This window comes from Tyto alba, unplaced genomic scaffold, assembly GCF_018691265.1.
Source record: "Tyto alba isolate M040663 unplaced genomic scaffold, T.alba_DEE_v4.0 Super-Scaffold_16, whole genome shotgun sequence".
NCBI lineage: Eukaryota > Metazoa > Chordata > Aves > Strigiformes > Tytonidae > Tyto > Tyto alba.
The window spans coordinates 28,450,097-28,476,657 of NW_024881278.1; the positions used below are offsets into that span (position 1 = coordinate 28,450,097).

The 26,561-nt window shown below is 38.3% G+C and overlaps 1 protein-coding gene across 3 annotated transcripts in view; it reads right to left on the reverse strand.

The window, feature by feature from the left end:
- ZFAND3 (zinc finger AN1-type containing 3) overlaps window positions 1-26,561 on the reverse strand; it is a 149,845-nt gene that overhangs the window by 23,970 nt on the left and 99,314 nt on the right. For all 3 annotated transcript variants that reach the window (XM_032985250.2, XM_032985251.2, XM_032985249.2), the window contains 2 exons: window positions 22,273-22,338; window positions 3,902-4,072 (listed from right to left, as the gene is read on the reverse strand). In XM_032985250.2, the coding sequence (XP_032841141.2) occupies window positions 3,902-4,072; window positions 22,273-22,338 (237 nt within the window). The remainder of the gene's footprint in view (window positions 1-3,901; window positions 4,073-22,272; window positions 22,339-26,561) is intronic.

Sequence of the window (26,561 nt, forward strand, 5' to 3'; positions counted from 1 at the left end):
TGAAAAACATGCCTAGTGTAACTGTCATCTAGAAACGTTTCATAGGAAGCTGGTTGTGTTCTAGTAGTGTTGATTTAAAGGTTATCCAGTCAGAGAGGCACCAAATGAGAATTCATTTTAAAATTTCTCACTGAAGCTTGCAAAGTGCATCAGCAATTAACAATTCCTATCACTTCCCCCAGTTCACTGTGTGAAAAGGCTCAGAACTCGTCTTACAAATTGCTCTTTTGAAGATCAAAGGGAAGCTGAATTTGTCTGTGTGCGCTCTGGATGAGTTTGTAATTTACTGGAACTTTCAGAGGAGGCTTGGCAGCATGCTCGTTTGACAGCCCCAGGGTACAGGATTCAGGGGAGCTCTGTGACTCTTCCCTTCTGAGTTCCTTCCTTGCCTTTAATTGGCACCTCATTAGAAATTAATGAAAATGACATCCTCTGTTCTTCCTGCTCCAGGCACAGAATGCTACAAAAAGGCCCATCACAATTCATAACACATTCAATTTATATAGCAATGGCTCTTAAGCATTATTTATGAGATGTGAATTTCTTGTCAGCAGTTAATAACTTGTACAGAGCGGAAGCAGGATGAAAAATGATCTTGAGAGTATGCATGTATGAAAATAAACAAATCTTTCTACTGCTGAAAAATGTTGTGTTTGAATTTGAAGAACCCTTAACTGGAACTCCCTTCTCAGTAGTGAATTGTTTTTCTTCATGGCAAAACACTGCAGCATTGTCAAATCTGTCTAAAATTCCATGTAGTGTGTCAAGGGAAAGAGCTCAGCAGCATCACCTCTCTGGACAGGTCTTACAGGAGACAAAACAGCAGTTTCCCAAAGATCTAAGAATTCAAGCAGCCCACTCTCTCTGTCCCCTTTTAAAAATGTTGTGCCCTGTTGGACAGGTCCCAGTTATGTTGGATTAATATCTCCAGGTATATCTATATTAAACCATTGTTCAGTATGTATGGATTTTTCTTTCCACTATGTCTGACTAAAAATCTCACTGGAAGAGTCACCAGGACACATCAGCAAAATATTAGATGATTTCTAATACTTTTTAACATTAGGACAAGAAGATGTATAACAGCAAAGAATAAAATAGCTGTTCAGTGCAGTCTTAAAGAGTTAATTCGAATTTTAACAACAGTGTTGCAGACATAGCTTTGGATCAACATAGCATTTATGTGGTTAATCCTTTCTCCTTAAATCCATGCAGACTGACCCGTTTGTCCTTCTAAAGATCACATCTGCATTTTTATCAATTCTGACTATCAGAATTTCTTTTAAAGTTGAGGGATTTTTTCCATTGCTTCAGTTACGGATTAAGATGGCAATGAATTTAATAGCAGTGTCTGAAGTCCAGATCAAACAATGTTCTTCTACCCTGACCATTACTTCTGAATAATATACCTGCTTATTTTGTATCAGTTGATTGTATTTCCAACACTTCTATTTAAACATGCATCATTACCTGTGCTTCACATTATGACAAAAAGGATAACCTGATCACACATGGATTTAGAAAACATTTTAAATGAATGAGAATTTTAATGTATTTATTCCTTCCCATTTCCTATCACTCCTTTCCCAGGGTATTTGATCTGGCTTGTCATTCATGGCCTAAAGCAACCTAATTTTACTGATAGTATGGCAAAGTTAGTGAAAATGGTTTCTAACGCAGTTTCTTTAAAAATGACAAAAGCTACATGCTGATGAGTATTGGGGTAAAGCACTTTAGGTGACGTGAAGCTGAGATGACCTGTGTTGCTCAGTGGTAAGACTCCGTTTGCTTCTTAATAATATTACTATTAAAAGTAAGTAATGCAGGGTATGCCTTACTTTCACATCACATGGGGGCATTTCATTATAGATAACACATACATTCTGAATACAGTATTAATGAAACATTATAGCTGCACAGATAAACCAAAGATCTCCAGTCTTTTCAGCTGTGTTGTAAACATGGAAGTGGACTCCTGCCTCCCACTTCCCTCATTAAATGTGTGGAATATAAATGTACATCGTATATAGGATATAATATAGGAATGCAAATTTTCATTTCCCTGCTTATTGCTGAGCAACTCAGAATTATTTGTTTCATATTCATGTTTTAATAACACATTTTATGAACTTTAACATAAGTATTTCCATAAAGCTGTATATATCCAGTGGAAACAATTTAAAGATTAATCCCTGCAACATTTATATTGCAACAATGTCGAATTATGGAACTACTTCAAAAAAACTTGAGAGGAACCAACTAGATGCATTTGTCATTCAGTTTACTAAATAAAAGGCAAGACATTTTCTAATTTAAAATACATTACTAAACAGTGGAATGACTTTTAAAAAGTTGCTTTCAACTTCATTGCGCTTACATAGCTCCAATTTTGCAGAATTGCTAAGTCACCTTTTTTTCCAGTTCTCCCCAAACTTGTAAAACTCTCTTGCTCCCAATATTATGGAGGATTCTTCTATTTCAGTCAGGTACCTGTGAGCAGCCTTAGTCATGTGGTATGTGACAGCAGCAGACCAAGAGCAGAAGCTCCTGCCCCTACCATGCTGAGCAGAAGTCATACCAAACTGTGTCACTGATAGTACTGAGTTTCTTCAGTTTGATAAAAAACTTACTGGATACTTCAAAGTATCCAGACACATGATTTCCATAACAAGAATTTCAACATTATAGCTTTTAATTTCATGTTTGGCGCCTTCACAGATAATATATTTTAGTTCTGTGGCAATGCCCCAGTATCTAAAAGAAAGTCTGTCTCATGTTCAAAAAAGCACAATGCACCAGTACTCTCTAAAGAGGCTGCAGACGGGTGGACGCTGAAGAAAAGAACAAAGGATAACATGGAATCTTTGCAGCTTTCCATCACCTCACTTGATACTAGGTATTCAATACAGAATTCATTAACTGGGTCTGTGTAACTAGCTTAGTCAATCCTTTCTCTCCCCTTCTCTCCAGAAAATGATGTAGTACAACGTTCTACATTTCACAGGTGCAGTGTCAATTGATTGCACCTATCTATGCAAATCCTTTTGAAATTATCCTGCTACTGAGACATAATGAACTAAACAAACTTCTCCAAATGTATCAATACAAGCATGGTCAGAGAGCATAAGTTTAAGCTTTCAATACATGATTACCTGAAAAAATAATTAACAAGTAAAACTACCATGTGCATTATCACTGGGTCTGATGAGCACATTAAACCAGTTATGAACACAATTTTTCCACGAAGGAGAGAGCATCTCCTCTGGAATCTAGTCACATTAATTATTATTTCAGAAATATTATTTGCATGTAATATGAAATGCCAAATTAGCTGTCTGCATGAGATTATCATCCTCAATTCAATTAGCTGAACAGTATCATCAACTTTGGAAAAGCCAGGTTGGCTGATTTTCTGTGAATGATGAACAACAAGTCTTCCCCCCAACAGCTAACTGTGAGAATGAAAATATTTTCAGTTAGAGGTTCTTTTGGCTTTAACTTTTTAATAATAATATAGTTATAAAATGCAGAATGTAGATGCTGACCTGTGTTCCTTTAAGAGCTGTAAAAACACTGTCATCCTTGCATATTTACTGATTTGCTTTGTGTTCTTTCTGTCAAGTGGCTATGACGCTCTCTCATCTTACAGGGACTTCTGAACCTCAATTCATTAACATCTGAGATCTCTTGAGACAAGGCAGTACATCAAGGCCAAAGTTTTAAAGGGGAAATTAGACAGGAGCTAATTATAACTTTTCGCTACCAGTGGAAGCTACAGCTTCTGCTTAAAGTATCTTAGAAAGGTAAAAAAAATGCAAGTGTTCTCTGTATTTTCACCTCTGGTAGGGATCTGAGCATGGCTGCATGAGGAAGCCGGACGCTGCTGACAAGCAGTACTCACCACAGCGACATGATCCCAGTTCCTGCTGTACTAGCTCCAGTTTTGTTTGGCACTGGAAGCATCGGCGTCTACTCTTCTGTTTGGATCGACTGGTTTCTTCAGGCCTGTCATTACTGTCATCCAGTAGCCGTGGCCGTTTCACAGGAGAAGCCTCACTCTCCGACTGTGAATCTGTTGTATTCACAACAAATATTTTAGGAAAAATATTAGAACTTCCTTGCTGAGGCATCCCTTTGGGCAGATTGAAGGTATATTATTTTCAGCTGGGGTCACCACCAAGCAGCATGATACTTGTGCCATTCTATTGCATATACACATTTTCTTAACAACTAAAATGAGCATCAAGTAAAGGACAAATTATCTTTGCTCCCTATAAGAACCCCTCCTGCTAGCAGTACTGAATATAAAATAAATAGCTTCTTCCAGCCATGGCTGGGTCATATAGAGTACACACCATCCTAAACAATTGCAGGCTTCATCCGTCATCTCATTTAGTTTCTCCTGGGTGCCTTCTTCATCCTCCCCACACAAGCTAACTGAAATAGGCTGCTGATGAAAAACAACGGAATGCAGGTTGGACCTATTTCCTGCCTGGGCAGGAGGGAGGGTTTTAAGGCACAGCATGTAAACCGTATCTCTTATGACTGAAGGCAATACATGAAAGCACCATACTGTCCCCTTCCCTCTTTCCACATGGTTAACAATTTAAATCTCAATTAGTACCCACCAACAATAGAAACCCAAACAGAGTAAGCCCAACCTGTACGTGCATGCTATTAAATTCAAAGTGCTCAGCCATTTTTAAACAATTAGTCAGAATTCTATTTGAATTAATAACTTCATAAATTTCAGCTTATAAGAAAACAGTGTGTGGAAAGACTTAAGAAGTTAAAGTTCAGGACAGTCTTACTACAGGTAGTGTAGTGTCCTTTTTTTTTTTCTTTCTTTTTATACCTTTTACAAGGGAGAGTATATTGACCAGGGCTCTAGAGTAGCACATGAAATGCACGTTACTGACTGGAACACGGGATCCCCAAGCCTTATTTCTGTGGCATCTCAGAGGCCGTGGATTTCAGCAGGTCTGCTACTCTGCAATCTGAGTCAGGTCAGGCTAGAAAAGACATTTTTCCCTTGCCAAACCTATGCATTGCAGAATCAGTTCTGTATTTCTTTTTAACGGAAGCTGCAAATAAATGTAATCCAAACTGTACTAAAAATTAAATTGTTTGTAACAGTTTTGTAAGGAAACTAACTGCTGAAAGTTGGTGACTGATTACAATAATGTTCTAGTGCAAGATGATGATCAAGGAAAAACAAAAGAGCATTAGTTCAGTTAAATCCATTTTGAAAGGACATTAATCCAACAAATAACATGATAACTATATCTTTTTGGCAGGATAGTAGCCTATTGAGCATTTTTTTACCTTTAAGTTTCTATTGCATGGTGTCCTGTGCTTACGGAAAACACGTCTGCTTTGTGTTAGCTGTCCTGGATAAGCCAGGAAAAGATAACTGCTGTGGCTAAAAGATTATCCATATCCTTGTTATTTCAGTGATCTTACTTGATCCACTGCTTATCAACATCATGACTTTCCTTGAGGAAATACCTAATGAAATCAGACTAGGAACACATGCTAGCCTCTCCCTCCAGGGTATGCTCTGTTAACGTTCCCTGGTTCCTCACATGCTGTATAAACTAACCCACTTTTCTTACCTGTATTTCAGATCTTGTGTTACAGTGTTTTTCTAGTTGTTGGACTCCAATATTACAGCTCTTGCAAATATACAACTTGCCTCACCTGGGTCTACTTTATTTCTGTCATACTGCTCTTAAGATATGCTGAAAATGTGCCTGGCTTTACCATAAGTACAAAGTCTCCACATCTCACATTTCATAGGAAAGGGAACTGCTTTCTGCACAGTTTACAGGTGATAAGTTTTTATTAAGCTGCAATAATTTTATCTGACATGTGCCTCAATACAGCCTTCTTTTTGATCAGTGTCATAGATTACAACTTACACCTTACAAAATACATCTATTAGGCCTAAACTAACATTCAGTAGGTAATGCACTCCTCCTCTGCATGCCTGATGTGCCGGAGCCTTGACAAGGAAATGGCAGTAGCGTAGAATGAATTAATACAGTTATGGAACACCTAGTCCAATCTTAAATTAAATCTCTGCAGAAGATGATCCACGAGAAAGATCCTCTGAACAGACTGCCCGACTCCCTGAACAGAGATCCCAACTCACACTCCAAGACAACAATGCTATCACACAAACACTTGTTTTCAGAGTGCCTAAAAAAGTGGGCTAGCCTTGAATGTGCTAGGGTGCACGCTTCTACAGGCAGCTTGTGCACTGCAACCTGGCAGACTCAGGGTTCAGTGCAATCCATTCCAGCTCACCTTGTTGTGAAAGATGAGGAACGACATGACTTGTAGTTTATTCATTACTCAGAGAAACAGACACGCTGCTGTTTTCAAATAGCCCCTTCCCACACGTCTTTGCTTCTGAAAACATAAGCCATCCTGGCAGTTCTCTGAGGCAAATTTGGCATTGTGAATTAAGCCGATAGAAAGCAGTTAGTGGTCTGCTTATAATAAAGTCAAAATAAGGGATTCATGTGTATGAGTCAACCAGTATCTAATCAGTTAATGAAGCCATGTGCCTTAATGAGAAAAACAGCTACCCCAAGTCAGGCTAGTAGTCCTATAATTAAAATATTTAATCATACATTTCCTGTTAACCAGTAATGATTAATTGAATATTAACATAAGTTGTTTAATATGATAGAAATTAAAATTTAGGTACCTCATTTTTTAAAATGCCCATCTTTTTGCCATAAATTAAACAGCGTAACATTGAGGTAAACTTAGCCTGACACTCAGGGACAGTACCAGCTATCTGATCACTGACTGCACAGCACCTTGAACATGCAAGCACAGGCTAATACTCATTACAAACCAGATCAACAGTACACATGCTTACATCTTGTCATGGGCCAGTACAAAGAACGAGGAGACAGCACAGATCAGAAATCAGAACTTTTAGATTTGGTCCTGCATGCATTTCTTTGAGATCACGTTGCCTTCCACAAAACTGACACAAGCAATACAGGACACAAATCTTTCAGAACCTGGAATCTTGCAACATTAAACTTCAGAGATCTGATAGCAAAAAGAAATTGTTATGCATAGCTTTAGTACCTGGATTGCAGAAAAAAAAAAAAAAACAAACTAGGAACACGGTGAAGTGCTGCAACTAGACTCAAGAGTAAATTCTCAGTGTGAACCATTCAATGATCCAAACTGGCTGCAGAGGATTCTTTCAATCAGTGACTGACAGTGGCTTTCCTTAGAATGATGGTTTGTGCAACAAGAATTACTTCTTGCTTTGCTTTTAAGAAACATTTTCCACACTCAACTTGCGTTTTTCCATTACACCTAAACCAACAAATACCCAGCAAGTACCCTGATGAAGTTTGCTGATGATACCAAACTGAGTGGGGAAGTGGATACTTTGGAAGGAAGAACCACCCTGCAGGAAGACCTGGATAAGCTGGAGGATTAGGCTAACAAAAACCTTATGAAGTTCAACAAGCACAAGCGTAAGGTCTTGCACCTGGGAAAACATAATCCAGGAGTGCAGCACAGACTGGGATCTAGCCGGCTGGGGAGCAGCTCTGCAGAAAGGGACCCGGGGGTCCTGGTGGACAACAAGCTCAACATGTGTGAACAGTGAGGTGCAGTGGCAAAGGAAGCCAACGGGATGCTGGGTTGCATCAAAAAGGGCATCACCAGCAGAGATAAAGTCATTATCCCACTCTACTCAGCCCTTGTCAGGCCACACCTGGAATACTGTGTTTAGTTTTGGTCCCCGCTATACAAAAAAGACATGGACAGGCTGGGGAGGGTCCAGAGAAGAGCCACAAAGATGATCAAAGGACTGGGAAGCCTGCCAGGTGGGGAAGGGCTGAGAGAACTGGGTTTGTTCAGCCTGGAGAAGAGAAGGTTTAGGGGAGACGTTATCACCATGTTCCAGTATTTGAAGGGTGGCTACAAAGAAGATGGAGACTCCCTTTTTATAAGGAGTAACATGGAAAAGATGAGGGGTAATGGGTACAAGTTACTCCTGGGGAGATTCTGATTGGACACAAGTGGAAAATTTTTCACAGTGAGCCCAATCAGCCATTGGAATAATCTCCCCAGAGAAGTGGTGGGTTCCTCTGCATTGGACACTTAAGATTCAGCTGGACAGGGTGCTGGGCCACCTTGTCTAGACCGTGCTTTTGCCAAGAAAAGTTGGACCAGATGATCTCTGAAGTCCCTTCCAACCTGGTATTCTGTGATTCTATGATTCAGCCTGAGGAAGAAAAAAAAAAAAAAAGAAAAGAATGTTTTCCTTTGACCTGCAGATGTCAAAACAAGTAAAACTTTTCTGTAGAAATGAAGACAAGCAATAAAGGTGAGACATCCCCAAAATTTCACAAAGAAATTGCTCAGCAGAGTAACTGCCACTGATGCTCTCCTACTGCAATTTTAGTTCAGAGTTAAGAAATAAAGATTCTTCTAATCTCTGATGATGCAGATTCTTCTAATTGTGGTGACTCTATCAAACTCCCATTTGAAGTGAGAGAACAAGGTAATTCAGCTGAGCAAGATTGAAACTGGAAGCTCGTCTGGAAACAACCACCAGAGTAGTGTTCTTAAAAATTCTGTTATGTCTTGGACAGAAACTCACATTTGTTCCTTACTGTCACTGTTCTTGTCTTCATTACTATGTTCTCCCCTCAATTTTCCAAATAAACAGTGCTACAACTGTCAGAGCTGAATCCCACTCTCTTACTCTCCTGTCGTGGCAGAGTTTGCAGGCTGTATGCACGTGGCTTTACTAACAATCTTGATGGCTCTTTCATGGCATTTCGGAGAGAGGGTGGGAAGCTCTAAGCCCAGTAGAGATGTGGGCTGAGAAAATATAAAAGGAAAGGAGGAAGGAAGAGATGGGAAAGCAGTAAGAGGAGCCCTCCTCTGCTGATGCTTGCTTCAAGAATGAGATGAATCTGTTTAATCTCCGGTTTGATGACAGCTTTTGAGGCACTCACTCAGGTTTTTTTTCTTTTCATAAAGAACCCATCACACTGACAGACTGACATTTATGATCTCAGCTCCCTGTGCAAACAGCAGTAAGAGCAATAATTAATGAACCCTTAAACATCACTGCCATCTCCTCCAAAACTATTTTAAAAGGACCTTGAGCTGTTAAAACCTCTGTCCACGAAGAAACTTGAACAGTCACAGACAATAACTATATAACAGGCATTAACTAAAGTTTGATCTGTATCTTGTTGCCAGTTTCTAGGGTGCTTTTTTTTTTCCTTCCTTATTCCATTTTTAGATGAGGGATTACTTAATTCCCTGGGATGTTGACTATGCATTAGAAATTTCATCTAGAGGAAACTGTCTTTTTAAAAATCTTTCCTATCACATTTACCAGAATCATAATTTAAAATCATCTCCTCTACTTCAAATGAGCCTAAAATTAACATAGTTGTGTTGACTATTAATGAAGAGACAGAAATTCAAGATTAACATCTTACGAGCCAAGTTTGACAACTGTGACCATCCCAGTTCCTCCCTGTTGCTGTGTAATGCTGTGTTATTCTGAAACTCTGATATTTACATTGAGGTGAACATCTTGTCCTCTCATGCAATCATAAATGCATCTCAAAGCTGCATCAGAAATCTAAGCGTGCACCTCTTTGGAAGCAGTCATGCTCATAGGAAATTAGTAAATTCACTTCAATTTTTCTTAAAACACTATAGACAGATACCTCAAAAATTCTTACATAAACTCTTTGGTAACATTTAACCATACAATCTCTTTTCTAGTATCATCAGAGTACTTTTAGCACCACCATTTCCCTGATTTAGTTTTTCCCCTCCATAGAATTAAAAAGTAACTGCACTAAACCTCAGTCCCTATACAACGTGGAGCAAGGAGACTGCATAGGAATAGTCCCTACAGAACTCGAGTCACATCAGCTGCTTCTTTGCCTCAGGATGCTCCCTGTGAAATCACTCTGGAGACTACAAATAACCCCCAGAAGTTGTATTACAGAAGTTATTATTTCTCATAAGTTACCAACACCATGCAACAGTAGTTGTTTCTCGCTCCAATGAGTAAAAACTTCTAGCCTAGCTGAGATACCTCTTGCAAAATACTGATATGCTTCAAACTCTGCCAGCAAAATTCACCTTCCCCGTTTACCATAGAAATAAAATAAAAGGCTTCTGTTACAGACAGTGGATTAAACAGTTGGGTTTTTGTGTGTTTCTATTTTTTTTTAAAATGAACACTAAAAAACAGCAAAAAAATTACATCTAACACATACATGGAGTGTAAGCAGTATTTCTGAGCTCAACAATAGCATGGCTTAATTTCGCCAAAATGAGGGCTGGCACATATGATGCATGTGTCGCAAGGAAAAAGGAGGAGAATCTAACTGGTGCAGTACCAAGCGCTTTGCCAGCATAGGGAGACCAGGCATTTGTAAAACACAAAGATGATCACCCCAGAGCATCACAAAACTTGCGTACATGGTTAACTGACAGCATGGCTTACAGCCCCCAAGCACAGTGCTATTCTGAAGTAAATACGCTAGGCAGCGTAGGGCTGGGGCTGAGCTAACACAAGGAACACAGCCCCCGGGCTCCAGCTGGCTTGGATCTGGGCAAACTGAAACACAGGTGGCAAGGCAAGGCGGGCCCCCCCGCCACCCTCACCCCCAGAAAGCCGCCCGGCCTGATGCAGAGGGGCTGCCACCCACAGCTACAGGTTACTTCAAACAGGGACACTGATCCGCGTTGTGCCACAGGTGTACACCCCTCCAAGTATTAAGCCGCCCATTTTCATTAAAGCTGTACATGAGATTAGTGTGTTCCAGACCTTAATACCTTTGAAAATTTGATTAAAATAATCCAGGAGATTCAGAAGTTATTGCAGGACAAACTATGGGGATCTTATTCCTTAGGAAACCAGGCAGCTGCCCCCCACTCCTACTGGTTTACAGGCATCAACCTAATTTGTGTTTCTTATCACCAAACTTCAAAACTTGACACTCTCTACTCAAAATTATACGTATATACATATATGTGTGTATGAATTAGTATTAATGCATATATTACTGCTGGCGTATGATTTCAGGAAAACAGAAAAATGTGGGAGCATAGCCATATAATTTTAGTAACATTCCACTTACACATAAGAAAACACTTTACTGTAGGGGAGACCCAACACTGGCAACGGTTTCCCAGCTGGGTTCATGGCAGGGCTCTATCCTCAGAGATGCTCAAAACCTGGCTGGACGTGGCCCCCAGGCTGCTCTAGGTGACCTTGCTCTCAGCAAGGAAGTTGGACTAGATAGCCTCAAGAGGCCCCTTCCACCCTCAGCCATTCTCTAATTCTGAGATTCATGGATGGAGGGGAAAAAAAAAAAATAAATTATATATATATATAATATATATTTTTATACATATATATATATATAAATTCCTTCCTATCTCTTGTATTTTTTTTTATTTTCCTCTAAACTTATATTGTTGGTACTGTCATCTGTCAAAAAGGAAGTATACTGTACTGCAGTGTAACTTAATGAGGCTATTAACTACCATCTCTAATGAAAGAGAAGAGACTAATCTAGTGCCAGTAACCCAGATGAATGAAACACGCGTTGAAAATTGTATGACAAATAGTGAACTACACAGGCTATTGCATGCATTTTAGCTAAGTTATAATTAGAAAAAGTGTGAAAATGCTTATTATCCTTTCTTGTCAATACATTTCATAATTGCTAAATTAAGTGAAAAGCTAATTAGTTTCCATCTCGTATTTAGGCTCCTATAACTACATCTGTTTTATAGTTAAATCCTCACATTACTCCCCCCTATACTGATGTCAGCATGCCTTTAGTTAATAGAAACATTCATTTAATTCTCAAACATTTTTACTTACATGCCCAATTGATTCAAACAAATACATATTTAAATGTATTCAGACACTTGTACTGTACAGTTCCTTTGATGGATGAACTTAGGGCATTTCAATTAGCTGAAACATTTCCTAAGGGAATGGCCACCCCTACTGCTGCTGACTGGAAGAAGGACCTCGCTTATTTAGAAAACCAGGCATTCCGCTCCTGAATTACACCAACGGGCCAAGCCTGTCAACATCCGGAGCCCACAACAACAGATGAGTTTGTGAAGACAGAACGGCTTGGACAGAGCACTTTCCTGGTGTTTGCTGTCCATCTCTTGCTACAACGGTAAACAGCTGAAGAACGTCTTTAAAAACAGCTGCTGACAGCAAAATCATACTCAGATGGCGACTGCTGGTGTGTGCAGGCACGAGACTGAACTCCCGTGGTCTGGATAACTGGTTACATACTGTAGAAGTTTGATACTCTAAGGATGTTAAGGGAAGCTGTTTTGAGCGGTTGTTTTAGATTTTTTTTAACAGCTGACAAACAGCATCTCAAGCCCTTCATATATTCAGACTATTGTAAAAGAACGAACCTTGAAAAGGCCAAAAGCGAAAAAAGACCACGACACTAAACTTACTAGTTCACAAATATTTTACAGGTGTCAATTTGGTTTTATTTTCTCATTATTAAATTATGTATTTTAGCAGCATAGGTTAGGAGAGCAACAAAGGCAGATTCTGGTGACAGTTAAAGCTGGAGAACAAATGATATCATAAGCAGCCTGAATAATCAGAACAGGATTATTAAGTGAAGGAGTAATGCACAAATACAGATAGCTAAATGGAAGAACAGAAACACAAGGAGGAAATAAAAACCTGTAACATGGGAATTTACATGATGAAAAAGTTATGAAGACAAATCATGAACATCCTGGCCATTCCACAGCACCTGAAGACTACTTACTAGTATTCAACTATGTATATTTGCATATATGAATATGTATGTACAAACACATACAAATCAGCTTACACTGGTTCTGATAAAATGGGAAATTCAAAAGCATTCCGCAATATCAGTTTTGTTTTTCCTGACTTTAATGAGAGCCCTTTTATGCTTTGTCAAATTCTCTAATATTGGATTAGATAATGCTATAAATATTGCATATTCGCTAGTCAGCTCAAGAGTGCATAAATAAGCAGTGCTGCTCTGCTTCAAAATCCTAGTAGTATACTCCAGCTATGTCCTCATCAATCAGATGGTATACAGTATTCAGGAAGGTAATTCTTCAAACTAATAGCCTCAAACCAGTTCTATATAGAAACTACTTGCTCTGTTATTTTTCATTCATACACTGAGTTTTTCTTAGCACACCCTCCCCTCCACTGGTGTAATGGGGGTTTTCCAAGGCTAAGACACAGATTCAGAAGAAGAATTGTAAAGAACTCTTGCCTGCTAGCGGTGAAAAAATATATACTTTCAATATTTATCTTTCAAAAAACTTCTTTGTCATTAACTGCAGAACCTCAGTGATGCCATTAGCAACAGAAATCCTGCAATGAGACACTATAATTCCAAGGACTGTAACTGATTAATGTTTAGGAAAAAACCTCTTGTACTTTGATAAAAAATTGACTGAATGCATTAAGAATAGGTTCTTGAATTGTACAGCTAACCTATCTTCAAACTACACTTGGTTTTCATTCAGCTGTTTTAAATACAGTTTAAAAATCAGTTTATATTTTGATTGTGTTACTTTTTCTAGCAATTATTGTGGGGAAAAAAACAACCAGCCCTGGCATAGAAGACAATTTCTGTACACCTGCTTGCTGACTAGAATACATCAGAAGTCAGGCTGGTTTACTGAGCAGTTCTTACTGTTTAGAAAGGAGGTATCTGGGAAGCACCTACACTAACCTGAACCAAAGACCACATCTACACAAAGGGAGAGAGAGAACAGATTTATGAAAGCCAGAGGGGGCAACAGCACATGCACTGTCCTGTATCTTATATCCAGCTCTTTTTCAACCCTCTTTTGCCCCAAGTTGTTGGTCTCATTAGTTATTCCCCGAAGTTTCTGTTATCAAAAATAATTTGCAAAAAATTATAGGAAAAATAAGTAACTTGTTTGCTTGACAATTCAGTGAACATACAAGTATTTATAAAACCCTCACTACGTAGGAAGGTACACTTTCCCCTGTGTGTGCTCAACAGACTTGAGCACACTTCCAAGAGACTCTAAAATTACTTCCATATATTTGTAAGGTCCTTATGAAAATGACTATCTAAATGGAAACCAGTGAAAACTTGTACTTAAAAGCTGTCTAATGCTCACTAATTCATTAGTCAGAATAGAGGCCTTCCCCAAGAGTCAGATGAAACCTTTGGGGCACTGCCCTCACATCAAAAAGTACAGCAGTAACAAGATCGTGGATTAGCTCCCTGCAAGTTACATGTCTTTTAATTTAAGATAGTAAAAAAAAAAAAAAAAAAAAAAAGAAAAAAGTATTAAAAAGTAAATATAAGTGGCTATGTGTTTTCAAATATATTTCAGGCCAGCCATTTAATGCTGAACTTGTTAAAAAAACCCCAGTGCAATAAATAAGAAATTTAAGCTGATAAAAAGTTGTGCCTCATTTGCTAAAGCATACCAGTAAGAAAGTTGTCTGATCTGTACAGATCAGATTGAGCTGCTGACGGTAACACATTGAGGTAAAATCAGTTCGATTCTTCAGGCTGATGGGGGCAGAGTTCCTCACAGATTCTGAAGTTAATGATCTCAACTATTCTTTGTGACATTCTCCATATTGTCCTGCTATTGGGCAAGCCCAATCAAAATTAAAGTAAACTCTAAGCTCCACCAACCCCGTTTCAATATATTTTTTTATTAAGTTTTTGGAAGGGGTAGTAGGTGGGAAATGCAAAACATGTAACCCTGGTTTCTTTGCCCTTGATATTAATGAAGGTAGGGTTTATTTAAAGTTATGAGCTGCAATTGTTACTTGGGAGTGGCTTTCCAGCGGTCTGTGGGTGGATGCTGGTAATGAAACAAGGAATTCAGAGGTGTTGGGAGCATAATGCCAACAGATTTTTCTAATATTTTCTAATAACAACTATGTACCTACTATCAAAGATCATTTATCTGATCACAGTGATCCTGATACTTCTGAGAACTAAACATAGCATGAAACCACTAAAAAAATATTCAAGGTAAAGTTGTTCCATTTTATTCAAAATATACATAAAGAATAAAATATTTACTCTTCTGTTTCGATGAATTCAAGGACAAATCCTTTGTCATAACTCCCCAAGACTTTAATACAAAGATGTGGTCATATATTAATTTTAAAAGATGATGATCTTAAAAACATACAATTTTGTACTTGGAAAGAACTTCACCAACCAGACTGAAAACCACCTATCAGACCACAGAGAAAAAGTGGTGAGAACGTGGTAAGGGCAGCAGCACCCATTTTTTCAGTTCAGGACAGTATCTTACTGACCGAGGCACGCCTCGCTTATCCTGCTCGTGGCCACTGAGAGCCCCACTGCAAGGACCGTTCTCCCAGCTCGTTGCTCTGCTCTGACCATCCCAACTCTCCCACCTTCCCAAGAGTCTCTCTCTTGGCTCTTCTCTGCAATGCTTGAGGCACCAAACGCTCACCTGTACTTCTAGAGCCTACCTGCCTCAGCCCTCATTAAGTGCTGCGAATGCTATTGAGGTTAGACTAAATACCTTTAATCACTCAAATCATATTTGTTTTCTGTTAGTGTCATTGAAAAAACGAGGTTGGAAGGGATTTCTGGGCGGACATCTAGTCCAGCCTCCTGCTTGATGCAGAGCAAACATCAAAGCTGGATCAAGCTGCCCAGGGCCTGGTCCAGTCCACGTTCAAAAATTTTTGAGGACCAAGATTTTGCAGCCTCTTGGGGGCACCTGTTCCAGTGCCAAGAAGAGGGGAAAAATACCTCTTTCCTTGATTTGCTCGCTATACTCTTCCTAACACTGCTAATCCAAAGACAGTGTTTACTATTCTCCTGTCATCTGGTACTACTTTTGACATCCAAAATAATTTTCCTACTGGCTTACCATTCAATGTGAACTACTCTCAAGAGATCATCCTGTCCACTTGACTGAAGTACATTTTCCTCAAAGTTGTTCTACTTTGTATTTTTTTTGTAACAGCATTCAAGATATGTAAATGACAACATGAAAAATTTGAAACCAGAGCAGCAAAAAAAGATAAAGACAAGTGAAAGCTGAGAAATGGACTTACAAGTAATCAAAAAAGTCTTAAACAGGTTATTTGGTGAAGTAAGAACGAAAGAGGAATGTACAAGGGCATATCTGAACAGCACAAAGGAAAAAAGAAGATGAATTTGAGTGATTTAAGAGGATAAATAAAGTAATGAATATCGGTTTTAAGTACCTGGAGAACATTCTCTATTAGGATTTTGGACTTGAAAACTTAAGGCTCTGAGTGAACTGACAACGTGGTACTGATCTCAGACAGTTGGGAGTATTATGAGGTACACAAAGGCGTGTGTCTCAGCACCCGCTGGGAGGTTATACCTGCCAGGAGACCCTTGTTCCCCATGCACATACATATTTTGATTATTATGCTTTATTTCTATTGTACTGTTGTTTTTCTTCCTCCTCCAAAGGGAGGAAAAGCTTCTCTCTCATAACCCATGTATCCCTGTATAACCAAAATCTACTTAAATTTGTTACACGTTTTTGCCACTCACACTAGCATACACTGAATCCCACTTTCTGCATGAGGTAGCAAACTACAAAGATACACTGACATACCACACAATGGGAAAGCAGCAACACTCTGTTTCTGAGGTCTTCCTGTTGTCTTTAGAAAGGACAGATTAGTAACACAGACATCATATACGACTCCCTTACATGCTCTTAAAAGAATTAATCTGAGTTAGCACAGTTTTGGGGAATAGAATGTTATAAAATGGGTAACATTAATAAGCATGTAAATTATCATATTCATGCTCTTAACCTACACCATAACAGTAATATTGTTTTATTTTTAAGGCCAGCAATCATTTCATGAATGACTTCAACAGATTGATTAGAAAAAATACTTATTCCTAATTAGGAATTACTAGCACATTTTAAAAACATCTTCTAAACACAGTCTGTAAGTATTTCTAATTCATCTATACAGCATATGAAATAGGGCTTCCACAGTCACATTTTTTGTCCCTTTGGCCACTTCAGCTATCTAGCTTCCTCATTTTATGAACAATGCAAAGGATAGGAACACCTGGGAACCAGTAAGTGTGAAAGTTAATTTCAAAGAAATACAGACTATGAAAAGGATGAGTTTCCATTCATCTCAGTTTAGTGTACTTTAGCACAGGCAGATGTAAGTATTCCCGTCCTAATAGCATAAGATGACAGAAAAATAATCTATTTAGGCTGTACTGAATAGACAAGGATAGGAGTCACTGTTTTCACATGCTATCATGCTGCTGCACACCTTTTCATTTCTGAATGTAGTATTTTTTTCCACTACTCAGAAGAAAATCCTCTTCAGAAGTAAACAGCATGAGTGATTAATGTATGTACTATGAAGATGCTTGCAAAACTTCTCTTTAGATTAAAGCAAGTACGGGCTAAATTTCAAGGCTTTTTTTTCACTATGGTTTAGTAAAGAGCACAGAAACGTGCTAGACTGTGATAGATAAAAGATCAAGAAAGACTTTTTTGTGAATATTACCAATTATTGTGTGCTAACAAGCTCTTAAAAACCTTCCCAGGAACAGCTGAAGTTTTTATAACTCAGAGGCAAGGATCATCACAGCTATAGCTGACTTTTAAAAAACTTTTTGATATATTGACCCCAAACCCATCTCTCTGGATTCTCCAGCTACACTGGTTATAACGTATTCAGTCTAAAATAGATGGAATGCATTTAGTTTAAAAGATAATTAATGTGACCATATCCACTATTTTTAATGAATGAGGGTGATTTTGTAAAGTTGAACAAGATAATAGTGAAATATCCTACAACTACAGCAAGCCCTTAAATTTGTTTATGGATATGACTATTATGATCATTACCATTAGGAGGATTTTAATCTACAATAATCATAACACTTTGAGAGAAGGCTCTTAGATAAGCATCTAATGCAAAGTATATGTGCAAAAAAGCAAGCTTGAGTATACATGTTCAAGCTCCTTTGAGCAGGAGAGGAAACTAATCTGTCCATCCAGATAGATATGGAAGCACATAACAGATAATACAACACATCAAAGAAATGGGCAATAAGATGAGATAGTAAAACCCATCAACATACATCATCTGATCATGCTACGGTGTCATCTTCTAGCCTCTATCAGCTCTGGCCACATCAGTACAAGTCCCAGACACTTTATTCTGTTTATAATTGCTGATGAGCAGTAATAAGGCATCTATGCCTCAGCTCCTGTCCGTTACACTTCAGCGCCCACCTATTAGGTTATAACTTTTATTTACAGCCTTGCTTGATGCTCAGTTCTATTAGTACAGCTGGAAACTGAGTCTGTGTGCGGGGGGGAAGCGTGTCCCTAATGGGCACTATTATTGCCAGGGCTGGGCAATTTATTATGCTGCTCGAAGGCTGTTCTATCATCACTTTCCTGTTGGTGAGAGCTCCAAGAAGGTTGAATTTCTAACACAGTGCCCTCCAGAAGTCAAATGCTAAAGAACACCTTAAAAGTCCCTTGGAACACCAATGAAAAACATACCTTAAAGTTGTTTTAATGTTATAATCTCCCTTCAGTCATCTTTTGTATATTTTTTGCTGAGGAGCTTAACATCTCAGAGCAAATAAAAAAAAAAATCTAATTGGCGGCATACCAAGTCTTTTTGCCCTTACCCAACACAAAGATTGATAAAAAATGATCACACAAAAGTACTTATTTCTTGGTTTTGGCTCTGGCTGAAAATTTGTGTACTTCTATTTCCACCACCTGCCCTTTCTATAACTCCTAAAAGGCTGTCCTCTCGATTGTACAGGTTCAGTCTCAAAACATTTAGATTTCTTGTACTGCTACGATCAAGTACACACCTTGGTATAAGAACATCAATAAATCCAAAACTTCAAAAAGGATCATACACCTGCTCAACTGCTTTGCTCAAGCAGTGGAAGAATTATTTGCCTCTTCTAGACTCAAATTTTCAACTAGAAAAAGCACAGAGCAATGAGACAGATACTGTAATCTTGTACAATATAAATACTACCACGCCCACATAGGACAGATATCCTCATAAAATGTGAGCTATCTGCACATAAAACATACAAAATGATGCACGTTTCTCATGAACTGCCACTGAGAAATAAAGTACTTAAAACTCACCGGCTTTATGAATATAATGTATGACTTGATTGTATCATTACTGCATTTTATCTGCCTGTTTCTACTACCTTCTCTACTGCACAATTAAAAATTAACTGAGCATACTCACACAGTTCCACCAATTTTTTCCAGGTTTCTTTAAGCTGCATAAAAATGTTTTAAAATTTGGCTGTTTAGAATTGCGTATTAAATCATCATTAAAGTTGTACAGCAGAAAAAGAAGAGTAATACGCCACTTAGTACTGCACTTTCACGACAAAAGCACCCAATATAAATGGGATCTGGATGCCCTACTGACTAGAGTAAGCCTCACAGTACCTGTCATCAATCACAACATTACCTAACCGTTAAGAAACAATTCAAAAATATATAGGAAGCTATACACTAGGCCATAGAGTCTCATCTTCTTTCCTACAAAATCTTCAGAATGCTGGCTCTCAAAAACCTTTGAGGCATCATCCAAACTAACAATTGCAAGGCTTTATTCCTTCTTTTCATTATAATTCTTGTCCTATGGGCACACTTTGAAATAGAAATACTTTTTACCACAGTGATGGCTCTGGCAAACAGGAGGAAGAAAAAGCCCACTATTTGGTGTCGTAATACAATTTTTTATCTGAACAGCTCCTCCAGCATACAAGTTGTCAAGTGCATGAAGTAAAAAAAATTTTTTTTTTTTGGTAAGAGAACTTTTCCTGTGTCTTGGCAGATTTATTGTTTTGATCTTTCTTCAGTGGTTACATTAATGCTAATAAAATATGAAAGGTTTATGTCTTCCTTAATATCCTCCTGATGGGAACCTGCATACAAGATAAGTAGGTCAAATTTCTAATTTTCTGTCTCAAATGCTGATATATGGCAGATTTTAGGGAAAAACTATGCTTGAAGGGGCAAAAAAATTACACCGATGAATTCCACCAAAACATTCTTCCTTCAGAGCTCTTCCAAGCAGAAGAAATGTGGAATACTTGCAGAAAAGAGGCTTATACTCAATGTCTACTATTGATAAATATGGCTTTTATCACTTAAATAGCTTCCTAAGAAGGGACACTATGCCGAAGTGAATGCAGTGTGAAATATTCACCTACATAGTCCACTGCTTATGCCTGAAGATGTCACACCATTTCTGGGTAATATTTTGTAGCCAATGTTTTCTTGTCAATTCCCATATTTATGTGGATTCCCACATGCAGACTTTGAAAACATGGTAATTTATTTTAAAAATGAAAGTTCACTGAAAATTCAAGCTCTGGAGAAGAAAACTAACTCCTGCTAACAGGTTTATTAGTATAAGAGACTACAAGCAAAATATGTAAATCACTGAGCAAATAATGTAAAAAAAAAAAAAAAACAAAAACAAACAAAAACATTGGGGGAAATTGAGGTAATATAAAGGTTTAGTTGACTGAAGATGAAACTTTTGACATCAAATTAAGATCTCCTTATTTTCTTGCTAAACACACCAGATGATTAACATACTAGCATGTAGGGACAAAACATTAGCATAAACTGAAAACAAGAGAACTAGCAAAGTTAGCCAAGCGTTTAATGGATATTTTTCAACATGTTCAGTAGCTTCATATGCTTTATTCTAAGGAGCTTTTACTGTTGCCATTTGACACTCTAAATAGGAGACTTACTTGCCTTTCCGTTAATCACAAGCACGTTTCTTAAAATATTCATATAGTACCCTCAGTTTTCAATATCTACAGCATCATAGAAAGCTTTTAAATTACCCTGCAATGAAAATCAGACTTAAACATTACAATAGCTAACATACAAAGAAAACAGAATTTAGTAATATCATGAGCAAAGCAGATTAGTTTGCAAGGGATACAGTGGCAAAAATTCCACCTTGTTTAGGTACACCTCCATGGCTATGTAGAAAAGAAAATCCAGTCTTCCTATTCTTGAGAAGCTGGAATCAGTATCTTCCAGTGCCAAACTTAAGAGTTCTTTGGCAAACAATACTCACAACACTATCAGAGATTATCATGCATTACTTGAGGTCTGCACCTGCACCAAGTGCAAAGTAAAGTAGCTCCTCTTTAACCTTCCTTCACTGCAGATCAAGCCACCTTGCATTATCACACATTTGCTGCAAGCTGACAACATGTATATATGGAATAACTACAGTTCAACTAAACGTACAGTAACTTGAAATACTTTTTGAAACAATGACTTCAGAAGAAATTTACCTTGAACTCCTGAAAGAATAAGAGCCCTTAATCAAAGAGGAAAACCTTTCCTTTCTGCATACTCGATACAGCTCAATTGGTACATTAATGCAAATATAGGCAAAAGTTATTTTGGAAACACAGACTGCTAGAATATTACCACTACCTAGACACCTGCCACTGCCACTCCTCAGGAGGTTATGGCTTCCCACAGTGATGCTGGTGAAAAGGATGAGCTCTCCTTAATCCATGCAAAAGCAAAGTCTGAAAGAGATCTGAGCCAGTGCAGGTAAACTTGGCTGCCTACTTCAATGAGCACTCACACGATTCACAGATCTGCTGCAGAAACAGCAACTTCAGCCTGGTGATGACCCAACACATCACTACTAATACTAGCTCGGAGAATTTATCCACCTATATCCTCCATGTAGAAATACAGTCATGGAAAGACCCAAAGCAGGTAAAAATTAGTCTCAATGCAAGCATCAGCTGTCTATACTTTCCACGAATAAAGATGCAGTATAGTCAATATACTCCAAACAGTTCTCTACTCAATACTTTGCAGTTAAAGGAGGGATTTCCAGAACACTATCACAATCATTAGACTTAAATCAAACCGATTACTCCTGTTTTATGTTTACAAAGATTAACAGAAAACATGCTATATTTATGGAATTATGTTTAACAGAACTCTGAGATGAACTATCTGTCATACAAATCCTTTTATTGATACAACAATATTTATTTTTACTTGGCATTCGCCAGATATAGTTACTACCCTTGGTTATTAAATTATAACCACAGAGCTACGTATCATGCAAAATCTAATTCCTTGACCCCACAAAACACATACCTGAGTCGCAAGATCTTTTGGTTGGTGTGGTTAATGAGGCATGAGCTGTACCTGTGCATGGCCCACCTGGAAACAGAGAAGATCATGTCTCAAAATATCACTTATATTTAACATTTACAATCATATCGAGATTAAATCTAGGAATATCAAACGCTGAGGAACACTTGTCTTTGAAAAGCACATATGGAAGTAGTCTACTCTTCTCAGTATTTCTTTCCCAGTCAAATTTGAGTATGTCTTGCACTGAAAAAATAGATGAGAAGTTGGAACAAAAAGACTGGATAAATATTTCAAGAGGCAGTTTTAGGAAAAAACACACCGCAATTACAATTTTTCCAGCATTGACAGAAGTATTGTTTCTGTCAGAACAAAGCTAGAAATGTACATTACTAACCCACAAATAATACATGGGACAAAGTGATCGCTTCCCTGACGTCAACAGAAACCTTGCCACTGACTCCAGTGAGATAATGATTTTGCCTTTTATCTTGTTCTCATTATGTTTTCAAAGCGTGGCACAAGCATATGCTAACAAACTCCATGTTTAAAGTTTTTTGTTGAACTCTGGACTCTTGCCCACTCATCTGGTATCTGCCAGGTAGTAAATTGCTTTCTGGCTTTTTTCTTAACATGCATCATTGTTGAAGAGTTCTCCAGAGATCTTGTTAAAAGAGCAACCAATTGAATGTACTCAGCAACTTGCAGTAAAAATAAATAAATAACAATAAACCCCATATAGTGAAGCCAAGACAAATTGACAGTAGCATTGCCAGTGGTAATAACACATCATAGCTTTGATAATTGGATATTATAAATTGGATGATGCAAGAGAGCCTAAAAGTAAGTTAGATCTTAGTGGAGTTTGGCTATCAAAATACCAATAATCAAGTTTGCACTGGACTTCTGGTGATACAGTAGTACTATGCTGGCAATACAACAGAGCTTAGTATGACAGGATAACCTTTAACATAAGTCTTCACGCTCTGAAAAATACTTTTCCCCTTAATTTTTTTTCAGTCTTTTCATGTCTGGAAAGCAGCACTATGGCTCTGGCATTGCTTTTCTCTTTTCAAATATTTTTAAGTCTGGCTTGGTAGTAAATTGTTTCTTTTTGCTTCTCTCTGAGATGCTCCCCTTTTGAGTTTTTCTTTCATTTCTTTTCTCAGTAAGTAGCAGGCCTTGGGTAACTTTGTCTACCCTGTAAAACTCACAGCATTGTAACACTACAAGAAAAGAAAAGAAACTTCTGCAATTGAGAAGAAAAGATGTGAGGAAATTATTTCGGTGCATTTGATTTCAAAGCCATGCATTTGGCAACAAAGATCTCACAAGTTTTACACTTTTGGTTTTCCAGAGGAGGACTGATAAACTTCTTGAGTTTTCTGTTCTCCCAAAAAGTCCCTCCAGCAACATACAACATTCTGTAAAGGTGCAACAGGTACAAAGGCTGAGGGGCCAGTGTTTGGCCTACAGGCAAACACCAAGGCCACTCATTAAGGCCTGGCCCGAGGTGAAACGAAGCCAACAGGAGACAGCAAACTGCCCAACATGACCCAAGAAATGGCTGCAAGCAACAGGCGCCGACACCAGCAGCCGGCAGCATTTACAGTGTTGTGAGGGATGGTTGGATTTTGCGGGCTAGGAGGGAGGGAGCTGGTGAGAAATGGCTGAATTCCACAGGTAGAGTGGAGGGAGTGCTGGGGACCTCTCTGCAGAGCCAAGCCTGCATATGAGAAGAGCCAGGCTTTCCTTTGCAGCGAGGAGGACTGGGAGGCGTGGGTGGGTGCCCTCCCTGGCCGACAGGAAAGCATCTCGGATGGACGGATCCAGCATCCCTGTATCACCACACTGGTGCCCACCCCAGGTCTGACAGCACTGGCGAGCAACAACCACTTTGCAACAACCAGAAACGGTCAAGTAAACGCAAATATTTTTTTACAACGTATCTTTTTCTAGCCTAGAATATAAAAAATGAAAATATCATCATGATCTACGTTAGTAATGCTGTTGTAAAAGGCTCCAAAAATGCTTAGTCTAGGGTTTGATGCATTTGGGAAGAAAATCAATACTGCAACAGAACCCTTGCCAAGCTTTCTACTGAAACCTTTTGGATATTTCAAAAATTACACACCAGGTCTGTTAAGTCAGTCTCAACTTTCAAAGACCGAGTATATAGTATTTGGTTTTGATATAGAATTTCTGTAAATAATATATACAACAGGATATGGAATATATCAAAATTATACAACAGGGTATGGAATTTCAATGAACTGACTTTAGACCACAGCTGCCTCTTAAGATGCAGCAGCTCTCCATTAAATAATTTTAGTTATGTTCTCTCAACTTTCACTGAGTAGACACTGACAGGCATCATCACTGTGGATTATCAAATAAGACCGATCATTGCAATTACTGTACAGTAGGTATTTACTCTAGTTGATACTTTCAGTATCCAATTAAATATGATCTTTATTTCTCACTCTCTAAAGTACAATAAGTTGGTATGTATTCTGCACTTCCCTCTGTGAGATTTTTTCTTTTATTTAATCTTCCCTCATTAGGTATCACTTTCATATAGCTTAGATTTGTATAGCATATCACCAGAGTTTCAGCAAATAATATCTTGGGATTTGCATGCACACACACCAGTGCCTAATAACCAGCGAAGGCGGCACGTCCTTCACAGCACTTCCTTCTGCTACTCTGTTTGTTCCACCATTAAAAATGTCATGCATAATTCAGTACGATGTAGCATGGGCAATTCTATGTGCAATTCTATGTGGAAGTCATTATGTTGAATCTTTTGGTATAGATAACAGCTAATACAGGCATCTTTGTATTATTTGAAACAGGGCAGTATATTTCCCACAGCTTTGATAAAAATTCTGCATGAAAGAAAAGGGAAGTCAGGTAACAGTAGAACACCAGTCCTTCTTGGCTATACACAAAGGTAGGCTTATAATTTAGCATGATTCAGGATATATTTGCACTTCCATTCCCCCAAAAATAAGTGTTTCAAGGGAATTTAACTGTGGTACATAAACCACTTCTGTGCACAGTGAAAGGCCACCTGTTTAGCTTCTAACATAACCCACAGGATTGCAGACTGCTATTTTTTCTCAGCACAAACAGATTAAATTTGAAGAATAAAGTTACCTGTCTACTCTATATCCAATTAACAGATTAAACAATGGCTTCTGCTATTTTTTTTCCAGTAGCATGGTTTTGGGCATTTGCAACTCTTCTTCCAAACAAAAACAGTCACTGCCCAGCAATAATGTAATCCCAAGCAAAGATGATTAAAAACACAAAAATACTAAAAGCTACTGAAGTAATTAGGAGAATTGTGAGAACCACTGACTTTCCAAATTCAAACAGAGAATTAATAAAAGACAAAACAAGATCCTTTAACTCCCAACATTATCATATGTTAAAACAAAGTCTTGTTAATGTAGCTGCTATGGTTTTGGCTTCTGAAATCCCTAGCTTTCTGTAACTTACTGTTAACTGTACTCTAAATATATCAATTTGGAAAAAGAGATTCAAAACCAGTTTCTCTGCTAACTGTCTAAAGTAGTAAAGTTTTATGTATTGTATTTCTCTATATATGTCGATATTGTTATTATTTACTATTACAGACTATTATAATTTGTGTATGTTTAAACTGACCTTTAGAATGCCTTTCCGCATTGTCCACCTCCCTTCCCAAGAGATGGTAACAATTGCCAAGTACCACCTGTCCTGCAGGACACACCCCAACTCAGGGTAACTTCTTGTCTCCCCTTCCTGAGGTCTTTGTAAAGTGAAGTGACCCCACTCAGTCAGACCTTGCTGTGCAGGAAAAAGTCAAGTACTAGGGTAACCCCTTCTTCTTGCTGTTTGAGGAAGTGCTAAGTTTGAATCCAGAGTACGTGTGTCAGGTGTATTTGAACAGCACTTGGAAGCACTTATGGAGCAGAGGAAGAGATGCAGAATGGAGCAAAACCAAGTTTGTACTAGAGTACAAAGCCTAAGATTACAGTAATACACAGAAACTATTACAGATAACACAAAAACTGCAAGCTAGATAATGAACAAACTTGAAAAATAAGTGAAGGAGCCTGAAGCTCAGTAACACTTGATGACAGTGAAAAAGCATGCCTGAATGCTGTTTGGAGCTTTTGGCACTGTGATGGACCCTTCCCAGAAAAAGCACACCAACCCCCTGCATGCAGCAGGCTGGAAGGGGGTAAGCCAGAGCCAAATTTCCTCGGAGCACACAGTGTTGTAGCCAGGACAGGGAGAATTTC